At 30.6% G+C, this 12,527-nt stretch overlaps 1 protein-coding gene across 1 annotated transcript; it reads right to left on the bottom strand.

The window, feature by feature from the left end:
• Window positions 1-9,304: 9,304 nt before the first annotated feature.
• On the bottom strand, window positions 9,305-9,874 carry LOC131032401 (receptor-like protein kinase). The gene has a single exon (XM_057963364.2). The coding sequence runs from the start codon at window positions 9,872-9,874 to the stop codon at window positions 9,305-9,307; it is 570 nt and encodes a 189-aa protein (XP_057819347.2).
• Window positions 9,875-12,527: the final 2,653 nt, after the last annotated feature.

Here is a 12,527-nt window from a genome sequence, read left to right as displayed (position 1 = left end):
ATATTTTCATGTCTATTGTAATGATGAATTTATATCTCCTGCAAAAATTTCTTATATGATCCTCCCCTTATCTGGGTCTGCTTACAAACTCTTCTTATACCTTCACCAAGGTAGGTGACCTTTTGGAGGGATATGATGTTTCACAATTGAGATGACTCTTCTTATTTTACACCCTTTTAATACATCTTTTAATGGCAGAATTGGGCTTTCCATAAGGGATCTGCCCTATTAGACCCATAAAGATTTATTGTTTATTTTGAGATTTAAATCCCTAAGGTGGAGTGCTAAACATCAAGGGTTGGCCAGCATTATAAACCCTGAGTCAACCCTTTAATAATATATAACTATTTATTGATTGGTTTTTTATTTCTTTTCAATCAGATCAGCCCTCCATAAAGAAATCAATGTTCTTAATTAGGTCGACCTTGCATAAATATTTATTATTTATCTAGGGTCATCCTTGCATATATTATTCACCTAGGGTTTTATTATCTAAGTTATGATTTGCTAGTTTTATTTGTTGTGTTTTTCTTTTCTTATGACAAGCCCTAATATTGGGCAAGGATATGAGATGTGTAGTCTTTTTCCATATCTCTTCCTTTCTATATATTGAATATGAATGATTTTTGCAGATCGACTATTGTCAACTATAAGTAAACAATTTGGTTTGATGTTAAAGATATGGAATATGACATAGATAACATTGATCATCATTATCTAAACTTTTTTCAGAACCTTGGAATGAATCATGATGGATAGTAAGATTATTGATTTTCTAAGAATAATATTTACATGGAAAATGAATATGATGAAGTCCTCATACTTACTTCAAGACTCAAATATGTAACACTATAATATGTAGTCCATTTTCATTATGCTATTATTACTTAATTATGAGATTCATCTCATGTATATCATATTCAACCCATGACTTTGATAATGATATAATAGGCGCCTTTCATTCACTCAAATCATTATTAAATTAGTTCATAACTTTAAAACCATCATATGTTTTCTTATACAAATAACTTTTCTTGTTGTGGCTATGTTTTGATCCAATGGCACATGAATAATGATTGTTGTTTATCCATTTGATCTTTTATGATAGAATGTTGCAATTGATGAATCCAACATAAAATTGAGATAGTGATTAGGGTTTATCAAGGATTGGTTTGCATGTCCTATCTCAAATTATGAAGATCCTTATAGGTAGTAGTATGGTTTGTGGAATTAGTATAAGGAATTTATGGGACAATTAACTAGAATAAGATCATTATGTGAGTTTCAATCTGGAAATGTTTGTCCAAATTATTGGTTTATGATTGTATTTAGATTACTATAATCAATATATATTTCATTGCTAGTTTCTATCTATATGGTAATAAGTTACATGTTTATATGTTTAAAATTTACTATGTTATTAAAAATGAAACAAATTCATTTATTCTCTTTTATTGATCATCATTCATGAATTCCTTTCTGAAGAGAATAGGTTGCTCATAATTGAAATAGCTTAACAAGAGAGATGCTAGAATCTTTATTATTTATAGAAAATCACTCCATGATGTTGTCACTTGCCATGATTATATATTCATCCATGACTTTAATTAGTTGGTAGAATATTTCATCATATTGTATAATTAGTTGGTAGAATCTTTCATCATATATTCACTCACATCTATTTCAAAGGAATGGTTGTCAACACCTCCCATTATATTCTCAATATTTGTATATGCCATAATAATAGCATGAGTGTTTTTAGATTAAATTGTGTGTTTCTAGAAGCAGTGTTTTCTTTTACATTTTTTTATTTCTTTATTTGACGATAGATAATTAAATGTGGTCCAAACATAGTTGAATTCAAAAGCACTCCCATTGATATGAAAAATGTTATTATTAAAACAATGAATACTTGAAAATAGAGATTTCTTGTGATCCACAAAATCTTGTCAAAAGCTTTTAGATCATTCAAGTAATGTTACTTAATGTTTGTTAGACTATTGACAAGGAGCTCACAAATGGGGTTCTTCACTTCTTCGTTGGATATGTTAAAAAAAGGGGCTCTATAATTTGTTGAAAAAAAGGTTGGTTTCCTCTTACCTTTCCCTTGTTATGTAGCATAGGTCATTTTCATGTACAAATCTTTATGTTGAAGAAATTGTTTGGAATAGGGTTAAGTCGATTAGTACAAACATTTACAAAATTAATTTTGATTAAGAGATATTTGTTCATATCATTAGAAAGAGCATAAAAGCAACATCTTGCGTTCATTCCTAATAAAAATATCTTGTGTTCAATTGGCTAAAGCCATATGTAGGATTTCATTGGGATATTGATAAGTCTATTCTTCATAACACCATTGATATTGATACAATTTTGATGAAATTTAATATAAAAATTTTGTCAATTGAAATTGAAAACCAATATGCTTGCTCATTCTTGGAAGATCTTTCCTTTGCACCTCTAAATAATGACATAAACAAGGAAAACAATATCAATTATGATACTAGTACTTTGTCTATGGTTATTACTATCCATGTATCAACTATTAGTATCAATACATTTGATTTGGCTATTGATTACAATATAATGTAGAAAACTTATCAATCTATGTACTTATATCATCAACAATGAGTACATTTGGATGATGTACACTGGATGACAAGCTTATTCTTCAAAAGCTTTGAAAAAAATCAAATTCAAAGATAGTTGATACTACTATTTAAAGAATTCAAATTGCTTCAAACAATATTGTATGCTTTGCTCACAAAGTAATGTAAATTGAACTATATTGAAATTCCATGAAGAAAACACCAAATATTGTTAGAAGCTAACAAAAAGAAAAATTAAAATTAATATTGTTTGTACCTTAATAGTTGTACTAAAAAATATCCATCGTCATCAATAATGTAGGAATTGTTCTTCAAAATAGAAAAAACTACTAGTAAAGATTGATTGGTTAGGAGAAATTCTTTTGTTATCAGTTGCTTTTGTCTTCATATTTAAATTCATGGCATAGATATTACATACAGTAATGAGTCGCAACATAGAAGCTTTAGACATAAAAATAAAAACTAACCAACTTGAATCTTATTCAATGCAATAAATCATAGATAAATAACATTCTTTATGAAAAAAATTCAAATGCAAAACTGATCCATTAAAACTGATGAAAAATACATCAAATTGCCTTCAAACATCAAAAGCAATTTTAAAACCTACATAATCAGTCTTCTAAATTCTCTAGGAATATATGAACTCACTAAGAGTTCCTCTAAATTCCTCCTGCAATTTTTTTTTAAAAAAGACTTTAACACCTTTAACTCTCCAAAACCGCTTATAAAATATAATATAAGCAATTGTGGTGCTTATCTATCATCAGCAAGTGTGTCATGTAGTGGTAACACATTGCCTTTATATAGGCAAGATCACAGGTTCTAGTCTTGTTGTTGCATTTAATTTTTCTTTATCTGAAATATTGCATTTTAAATGCATACCTTCTCTTATTCAAACACATCCATAACATGTGGTGCAATGGATAAGGATAAACATTATCCCATGAAGGTCATGGGTTCAAGTCTTCACATGGGTGGCTAAGACTTATGTCAAAAAGCTTGATTATTTCAACCCCCATGTTGCAACACTAGGTTGTATTTAAATAAAATTTGTTCTTATTAATGGCCACATTTAAATGCATGGCACATTGTTTAAGGTGTGGGAATTTAGTGGGGCAGGTCTTGGGATCAAATCCAACCAAATACACTTTTCCATTAAATGAAGCATCATATTTTATCTTGCTTTAAATATTATTTGATTCTTATCCATTCATGTGTAAAGCACATGGAATAATGATAGGGCCATATAACTGTTGTGAATAGGTTTTGAGTTTGAATCCCAATTACAATGCTTGTAAATTGACTTGCCATGTGTTAATTTTTAAATGGTCCACATGGCATCTTTTGATTGGTCCATGTTGAAATATTTGATTGATCCACTTGCAACCACATGTCAAATTTACATTGTGTCATATTAGTAGAGAGGCGTAGAAATAGGGATTCATAGGGATAGAATAGGAGAGGGATAGGGATAGAAAGAGTGAGATATATGTAGAGATAGATATAACTTGGGAAAGATCTATATGGGATGAGAAAAAGAGTGAGATAGGAAAAGAAGGAAGAGAGAGAGGAGAGATATAGATAGAAGAAGAGTGAGGAAACTTAGGGAGAGAGATGTAATGAAAGGGAGATAAAAGGAGAGGGGGTGAGAGAAAGACATAGCTAAGTAAATAGAGAGAGGGAGAGAGGTATAGAGAGACATTTTGTCCTAGGTCAACATGGAAAAGGTGTGCATAAGGTAAAAGACAACAAAGAAACCTTCTATGATGATTTATTGAAAAAGATTAGTCTCATTAGTACATAAAATTTTAATTTTTCATTAATTGGTACCTTTTAAATGCTTCAATTCTTTATACACAAAAGTTGTAAGTAATTGAAGTTTAAAAATAAAGGAGCAAATTCAAATGATTATAAATAATTTATTGGAGTGTATTCTAATAAATTTCTTGTATCTATTTTTGTAGGTCTCTGAATTAACTTTCCAATGCCTATAAAAAAGTTTAAATTTTGATTAAAAAAAAGGTAAAATTTATGCCCATTTTACTAAAGTATGTTTTTTTAGGCTAAACAAAATTATTTTGTTTTCCAAAACAGATATCCCTTTCAAATGGATATTTGTTTTGTTTTTCAAAACATAAATCTATTTCAAATGGCTCTCCATTTTTGAAAACATGATATCACAACAATGATGTTAGGAAATGAATATTTGTTAATAACTAATATCGGTTACTAACAGATATCCATTTTGGTTTGGTATTTACAAACCAAATTTAGCTTTTGTCTTACCTATACAAAAAGTCAAAGTGGAATTTGGCATGTTTAGCAAAGTAAAAAATGCAATAATTTCCCATTGCCACATTTTGGCCCCCCATGATCCTACACTCACCCAACACAACCAAAATTGATAGAATTTCCATGATGAACTTTAATATAGGAACTTTTCCTATTAAAATTGAAAACCAATATGCTTGCCCATTCTTGGAATATCTTGTCTTTGTACCTCTAAATATTGACACAAACAAGGCAAACAATACCAAGAATGATATAAGTACTCCAAATATGGTTATTACTACTCATGTATTAACTACTAACATTGTTAAATTTGATTTGTCTATTGATGATGTACAAAATGTAATACATAGAACATATCAATCTATGTACTTGTATCATCAACAGTGAGTACATTTGAGTAATATATACACTAGGTGGCAAGCTTATTCAACAAAAGATTTGAAGACAATCAACTTCAAAAATGGTTGATACTACTATTTGAAGAATTCCAATTGCTTCAAACAATATTATATGCTTTTCTTACAAAGTCGTGTAAATTGAATTATATTTAAACCAAAAGACACACGTCAAAGACTATAAATACATAAAGGATCTAGTAGAAGCTAACAAAATGAAAAAAAAAATCTACTCCTTAACAATCATAATTAAAAAAAGAAAATTCATCATCAGCAATAGTGTATGAATTATTCCTTGAAACAAAAAAACTGGGAGTAAACATTGATTGGTTAGGAGAGGGAAATTTGATATTAGTTTCTTTTGCCTTCATATTTGGATTTATGACATAGATATTGCATACATTAGTGAGTCACAATATAGAAACTTTAGAAACAAAATAAAAAATCTAACGAACTTTAATCTTATTCAATGCAAGAAATCATAGATACATGATGTGTAAATAGAAAAATAAACATTAACTTTATAAAGACATTTCTACATTAAAACATATTACTCTATGTATAAAAAATCATAAAAGAATAGTATGAATACATTACACATATATAACTCACACACGTACATATATATCCATATATATACTTTTCACACACATACATACATATTTATCCATATATACAATTTTCTTACATTAAAACCAACTGTCTTATCATACATTTCAATTTTTTATTCACAAGGAAACAAGACATCTATCAATCTTCATTTGGCCAACACTACAAGGTACATATTATTTTTTTTCTCTGTTTCCTTAACAATGAATAAAATTAGGATGAGGGCTACAGAGGGTTTCAATTTTGTCAATTCAAGTATAGAAGAGAGTAATGATCTTGATAGATTCACATATAAGAGAGAAAAATGTGTGACTAACGAGAAGTTTCCAACCAACAGCATAACCTTCATCAACATATATGCTTGCAAATTAGTAACTAACGCATCATCAGAACTGAGAATGTTAAAGATAATACCAAGTCCCTACCACAGGCTAACCTTTAATGAGTGGAACGAACTAATAAGAACCCACTTGCAAATCAGATTTTTTTAAATTATATTGTTGTTGTGAACTAGCATTGATGGGTATAATCTAGTTTGGCAAATGAAGATCATATTTAGGTATGACTATGTGATCTAGTTCACTGCCATCACTAATGGGGTCTATATTTTCCTAGACATTTTAATTTTGTACCCTCTATTGTTTAAGTGTGGAGAATTTTCAATACTACATATCCTTGTTGTGAACTGACATTGATAATTGACATGTCCTAATTGGCATTCAATTTAATGTGCTAAGGATTTGGCAATGTTTAAAGGGGGTATTAGGGATCATTGCAAGGTTGACAAAAACTATCAAAGCATTCATTTGATTGTGGTTTAGAGTTAGTATTTGCTTTGAGGTGTGAGGTTAGAAATTTTTCAATTCTCTGATATTTTTTGGGGGGAAGTTGCATTATAGACTAAAAGTAAATATATATTTTAATAAAAAGATTGAATAATGTGAAAATTATAATTTTATTAAAGTTAAAATTTATTTTCATATTAATTTCATTGCTACTTTATATGATGTATGTAATAGTGTCCATATCATTCAAATCATCAAAAGAATTGAAATTTGATTGAACAATTAAATGTATTTGGACATGTAGTTAAATAAAAAATGACTTTTGCAATCACTATTTCCACCATGAACCAATAGAAAAATAAATGATATGTTTATCTAGTTATTCAAAATAGAAAATGAAATGTAGTCTCTAAGATTGTTATTGAAATTTTTTGATTCTATGAATTCGTTGATCAAACTAATAAAAGAATTTGAATGCAATGGATACATTAACATTTCAGACTTGTCAAAAAATAATAATTTTCAAAAATAAATGATAAATTAAATGATCTAACAAAAAATATAATATATTTATATTAAATAAACTTAGAATTAAAGAAACAAATTTTTATTTTTGTCCCCACTTCTTTATCAAACCAAATCAACTCCTTGAAAGTATTTTTGTCCCCACTTCTTTATCAACACAATCAATACTGACAGTACTATAAAACCTGTTACATATGAGAGTCTGATTCCAATATCATACCCCACACTGTCCTCACTCTCCTCTTTTTCATTAATGGGTGTAGAAATGGGAGGACTATGAGCAAATTTTGGCTAAGAACATTTATTTGGAAGTGGATACCCCCGTAGATTTGGATTGCCTGAAAATGATGATTCACTAAATGTTGCCATATGTCCTCCTTGTGGTATCATCCCTAAGAGGTGGTTGTTGGAAAAGTTAAGGGCTCCCAAATAACTCAAAGAATTAAGATCTAAAGGAATTCGTCCAAAAAAATGGTTTGTAGAAAGATCTAATGATTCCAACCAAATCAATTGTACAATACTATTTGGAATAGCACCATTAAAATTGTTCATTGATTGACTGAGCAGCTTCAATCCCTTCAATTTTCCTAAATCAAAAGGAAGATTCCCATTCAATTGATTTTCTGAGAGATCTATAGCCACCATCATGGGGAAAATATATGTGTAGCACTCATCTCTGCCTTTGGAATTCATAATCAATCCATTCTTATATATGTATGTTTTTTATTAATATATATATATATATTAATGTGGGTACAAATGATTCTTATATTGTAAGTTGAACTTCGGAAAATTCCCAATGTGTTTCCATCAACATTGCTTGCAGACTAAAAATGTTGTGGGGTACAAAACCAAAGAGTTGATTTGAAGAGGGTCCAAGATTTGTAGGTTCTCTGATAGGTTTCCTATTGACTTTGGAATGTGGCCTTCCAAGAAGTTTTGGCCGACATCTAAAAAATATAATTCTCTGCAATTTGATATGGAGAAAGGGAATTTTTCACTCAACTGGTTATTCTTTAATACAAGTACTTTTAGTTCACTTAACTTACCAAACTCATACAGAATGATTCCCCTCAAATAATTATCCCCCAAATTCAAATTTTGAAGATTGGAACAATTGGCTAAGCTTGGAGGAATGATTCCATTCAAATAGTTAACTATTTGCCAAATTTATAATTTCCAGTGAAGAGATACCTTGTAAAAGTGGAGGAATATTTCATGTCAGCAAATTGTCATTGAGGAGTAATACTTGTACATTAGGAGGCCAAATTGATGGTATCTGACCACAAAATGCATTTTTAGACACATCCGAGACCTCCAATTTATTCCAAGCTGAACTATTTAGCAAAAGGCGACCTTGGAGATTATTTGTTGTAAGATTGATGTAGAGAAGACGCATATCCAGTAGCCATGAAGGAATTTCTCCAATAAAATTGTTGTTAGCTAATTCACGGTTTCCAAGTGAAAAGCGAGTTGAAATCCATAATGGAATTAGACCATCCACCTTACAGGATGTCAAAAATAAGAATTTTAACTGGAATGAGGGAATCCAAGTGATGTTGGTATTAAGAACACATTTTGACAAGGCTAGAATTGTCAATTTGCTAACGTTGTGAAAGAAATCCTCTGAAATTGTTTGTTGACCGTCTATTGAGAGAAAAAGATGTTTAAGTGAAGAGGGTAGCGCTGAGGAAGCAACACTCTGGTTGAATGCAATACCAATAACACTGAACGTCACAAGCGAGGAGAGCCTTGAAAATGAGGAGGGAAGGGTTCCATTCAGGTGGTTGTCAGATAGATCCAACGTTTCTAGCAAAGAGAGATTCCCCAAGGAATCTGGGATAGAACCACTTAAAGAATTATCAGAAACATCAAAATAGTTGAGTGAAATCTTGCCTAAAGAATATGGAAGATTACCATTGAAATAATTTCCAGCAACATTTAGCAAATTTAGAGAAGAGAGATTACCCAAACAGGATGGTAAGCTTCCATTCAGTCGGTTGTTAGCCAAAAATACTTCATTAAGGTTGTTGAGCATACAAATAGTAGTGAGGGCAGTTTCACCTTCTAAAACATTATCTCCTTAATCAAGGACAACCAGAGAAGAAGACATGTTTCCAAAGGACAATGGAATATTCCCCCTCAAGCCATTACCAGGTAAATCTAGTTTTGTAAGAGAAGAGAGCCTTCCCAGACAAGCCGGTACGTTTCCATTCAGTCGACTAGCAGAAAGATCAACCTTTCTAAGATTGTTGAGCATGCAAATACTGTTGATGACAGTTTCACCTTCTAAAACGTTATATTCCAAGTCAAAGACAGCAAGAGAAGAGGACATGTTTGCAAAGGACAATGGAATATTCTCACTCAACCTATTATGAGATAGACGCAGTTCTGTGAGTGAAGAGAGACTTCCCAGACAGGATGGTAAGCTCCCATTCAGTTGATTGCCAGAAAGATCAACCTTACTAAGGTTCCTGACCATACAAATAGTACTAAGGACAGTTTCACCTTCTAAAATATTAGCTTTTAAATAAAGGACAGCAAGAGAAGAAAACACCGGAATGTTTCCACTCAACCTATTAAAAGATAGATCCAGTTCTGTGAGAGAAGAAAGTTTTCCCAAGCAGGGAGGAACAGTACCTGTTAATCCCATCTCAGAAAGGTGTATGGTTACAAGAGAAGTGAGGGTGCACAAGCTCTCAGTTATCACCGTATACACATACACATACATATGCATACATACAGTCATTGTTTGGTGATTTTCTAAGTGTGAAATGATTACTTCCCTTGCTAATTTTGTTCCTTGCAAGTGAATCTAACAGAAGCCCTAATTTCTTAACAACCCACTCAATTCTACTCCAAATAACCTCAAATCTATAATTCCATAGCTTCGAAATGTTCGTGATCCTTGTTTTGGACCTAGATTGGCTCATATTTTCTAGTGCATATTATGGACCAAGGTCTCCCTCTAGGTACCTACTTAGAGCACATGGGTATTTCTAACCCTCATTATTTGTTTTGTGGTTAAATTTGAACTCTTTTAATTTAAATCAATTTTGGTTTTATTCCAAATTATCTTAGGAGGTTTGGATTTGGATTCATGATTTCTAACTTTTTAGTAGCATAAATATATCTAGATTTGACAGGTTTTTAGGATGGAAATTCTCATTAAATTTTGGAAAAATAAAACAATTAAATGTTCTTTCTTCTAATTGTTTAACTATTTCTTATTACTCTTTGTATACTAAAGCTACGGTTTTCTCTAATGTTATTCTTATGTATATTTAGGTGCAATACTATAAATTTGTACGTGTAGTTGTTCATACTAAAGAGGTGTTGGATCACTAAGTAAATTGTGCATATACTATTACTCATAGTCTACTTGATTTGTTCTCTCCTTAGTGCTCGAGAAATGGTGTGGTCATAGTTGACTTACAAGATGTGATTATGGATTCCACTCATGTGGCACTTGTGATTGTCATCCTCTTGTTGCTAGAATACTACTGCTCATGGCAGTTGGAATAAACGTTTCTAGATGCTCTATGCTTGTGCTTGTGGGTAAGGTGATTCTAATTGGCCTAGCTCAAGAAAATTGGGTTGGTTGTAATTGACTACTTTTCACCCCATATTCAACAACCTTTCAATGACCCTCTTGAAGTAGAGCCTCTCATCGTCTAGGAGTTGATGGGTGATGGTATCCTTGAAAATGTTTTAGGTGATTCTAATGATAAGGGTCCTCCTCCTAATTCTTTAATAGCCTAGGCTTTGTTAAATTTGACCTTGTTATTTTATCTTTGCATTGGTTTTAGTCCTAATAAAATTTATACCTCTCTACCACCTTCATTTGTTATAAATATTATACTATTTCCTTTTAGTAATAAAATATATAAAAATATTATATAAATAATTTACAAATTAAAAAATCTACATAATTAAATCAATGGAGTCTTCTCTAATCTTTCAATTTACAAATTAATATATATATATAATTATTGAAGTCTTCTCCGATCTTTTAATTTACAAATTTAATAATCTACATAACTAAATTAATGAAGTCTTCTAGATGACCTTTCAATTTACAAATTAAAAAATCGTTAAAATATCAATGAAGTCTTTTCTAATTTATTTTTAAAAAATTAAAAAATCCACATAATTAAATTAATGAAGTCTTCTAGATAATCTTTCGATTTACAAACTAAAAAATCTACATAATTAAATCAATGAAGTCTTCTCTAATCTTTCAATTACAAATTAAATAATCTACATAACTAAATTAATGAAGTTTTCTAGATAATGTTTCAATTTACAAATTAAAAAAAACCAAAAAAATAAATCAATGAAGTCTTCTCTAATCTTTTCTTTACAAATTTAAAAATTCACATAATTAAATTAATGAAATCTATTAGATAATCTTTCAATTTATAAATTAAAAAATTACATAATTAAATCAAGAAAGTCGTCTCTAATCTTTCAATTTACAAATTAAATAATCTACACAACTAAATCAATAAAATCTTCTAGATAATATTTCAATTTATAAATTAAAAATAAATATTAAATCAATGAAATCTTTTCTAATCTTTCACAAACAGATTTAATTCTGATATCCTGCCTTTTATCTATTTTAAAAGTCTCATTTTCTCAAATGTTTTCTAATGTTGACCCAAGTCAAGACAGGCTGGAATAATTAGTCTGACGTATATAAAAAGAAATGAGAAAAATCTATGGACAAACAAAATTTCTAATCTACTTTATGATGCATGGCCTGGCTCGCAACAAGTGTGACAGATCTCTATTTAATTATCTTCTTAATATTTCAGTCTGGCAAATCTATTCTCATAATTATTTTCCCTCTCATTTTCTTGAATAAACAAGAGTGAAGTAATAATTAGGTAGTCCCACAGCTATTCTAAATGTATATCTCATGACTGTTTCTCAATATTAATAATAACTAGCTTACAAAACCTAATGGATCATATGGTGTCTAAGAGGTCATACGATGTCCTATGACCCCTTAGGACACAATATGACCCCTTAACACACCATACAACCCCCAACGACACCATATGGTGTCCTAAGGGGTCATAGGACACCATATGACCCATTAGGACACAATATGACCCCTAACAATACCTAAGGGGTCATAGGACACTATATGACCCCTTAACACACCATGCGACCCTTAATGACACCATATGGTGTCCTAAAGGCTCATAGAACACTGTATGACCCCTTAGGACACCATAAGACCCATAACAACATCATATGGTGTCTTAAGGTGTCATATGGTGTCCTAAAGGTTCATG

Source organism: Cryptomeria japonica, chromosome 8, assembly GCF_030272615.1.
Source record: "Cryptomeria japonica chromosome 8, Sugi_1.0, whole genome shotgun sequence".
NCBI classification, from domain to species: Eukaryota; Viridiplantae; Streptophyta; class Pinopsida; order Cupressales; family Cupressaceae; genus Cryptomeria; species Cryptomeria japonica.
The sequence above is the reverse complement of the archived record's forward strand: the minus strand, read 5'-3'. Positions and strand labels throughout refer to the sequence as shown.

What these genes read in the sequence shown, in the direction of transcription:
- LOC131032401 (XM_057963364.2), bottom strand. Translation starts at nt 9,874, where the DNA reads ATGGGATTAACAGGTACTGTTCCTCCCTGCTTGGGAAAACTTTCTTCT.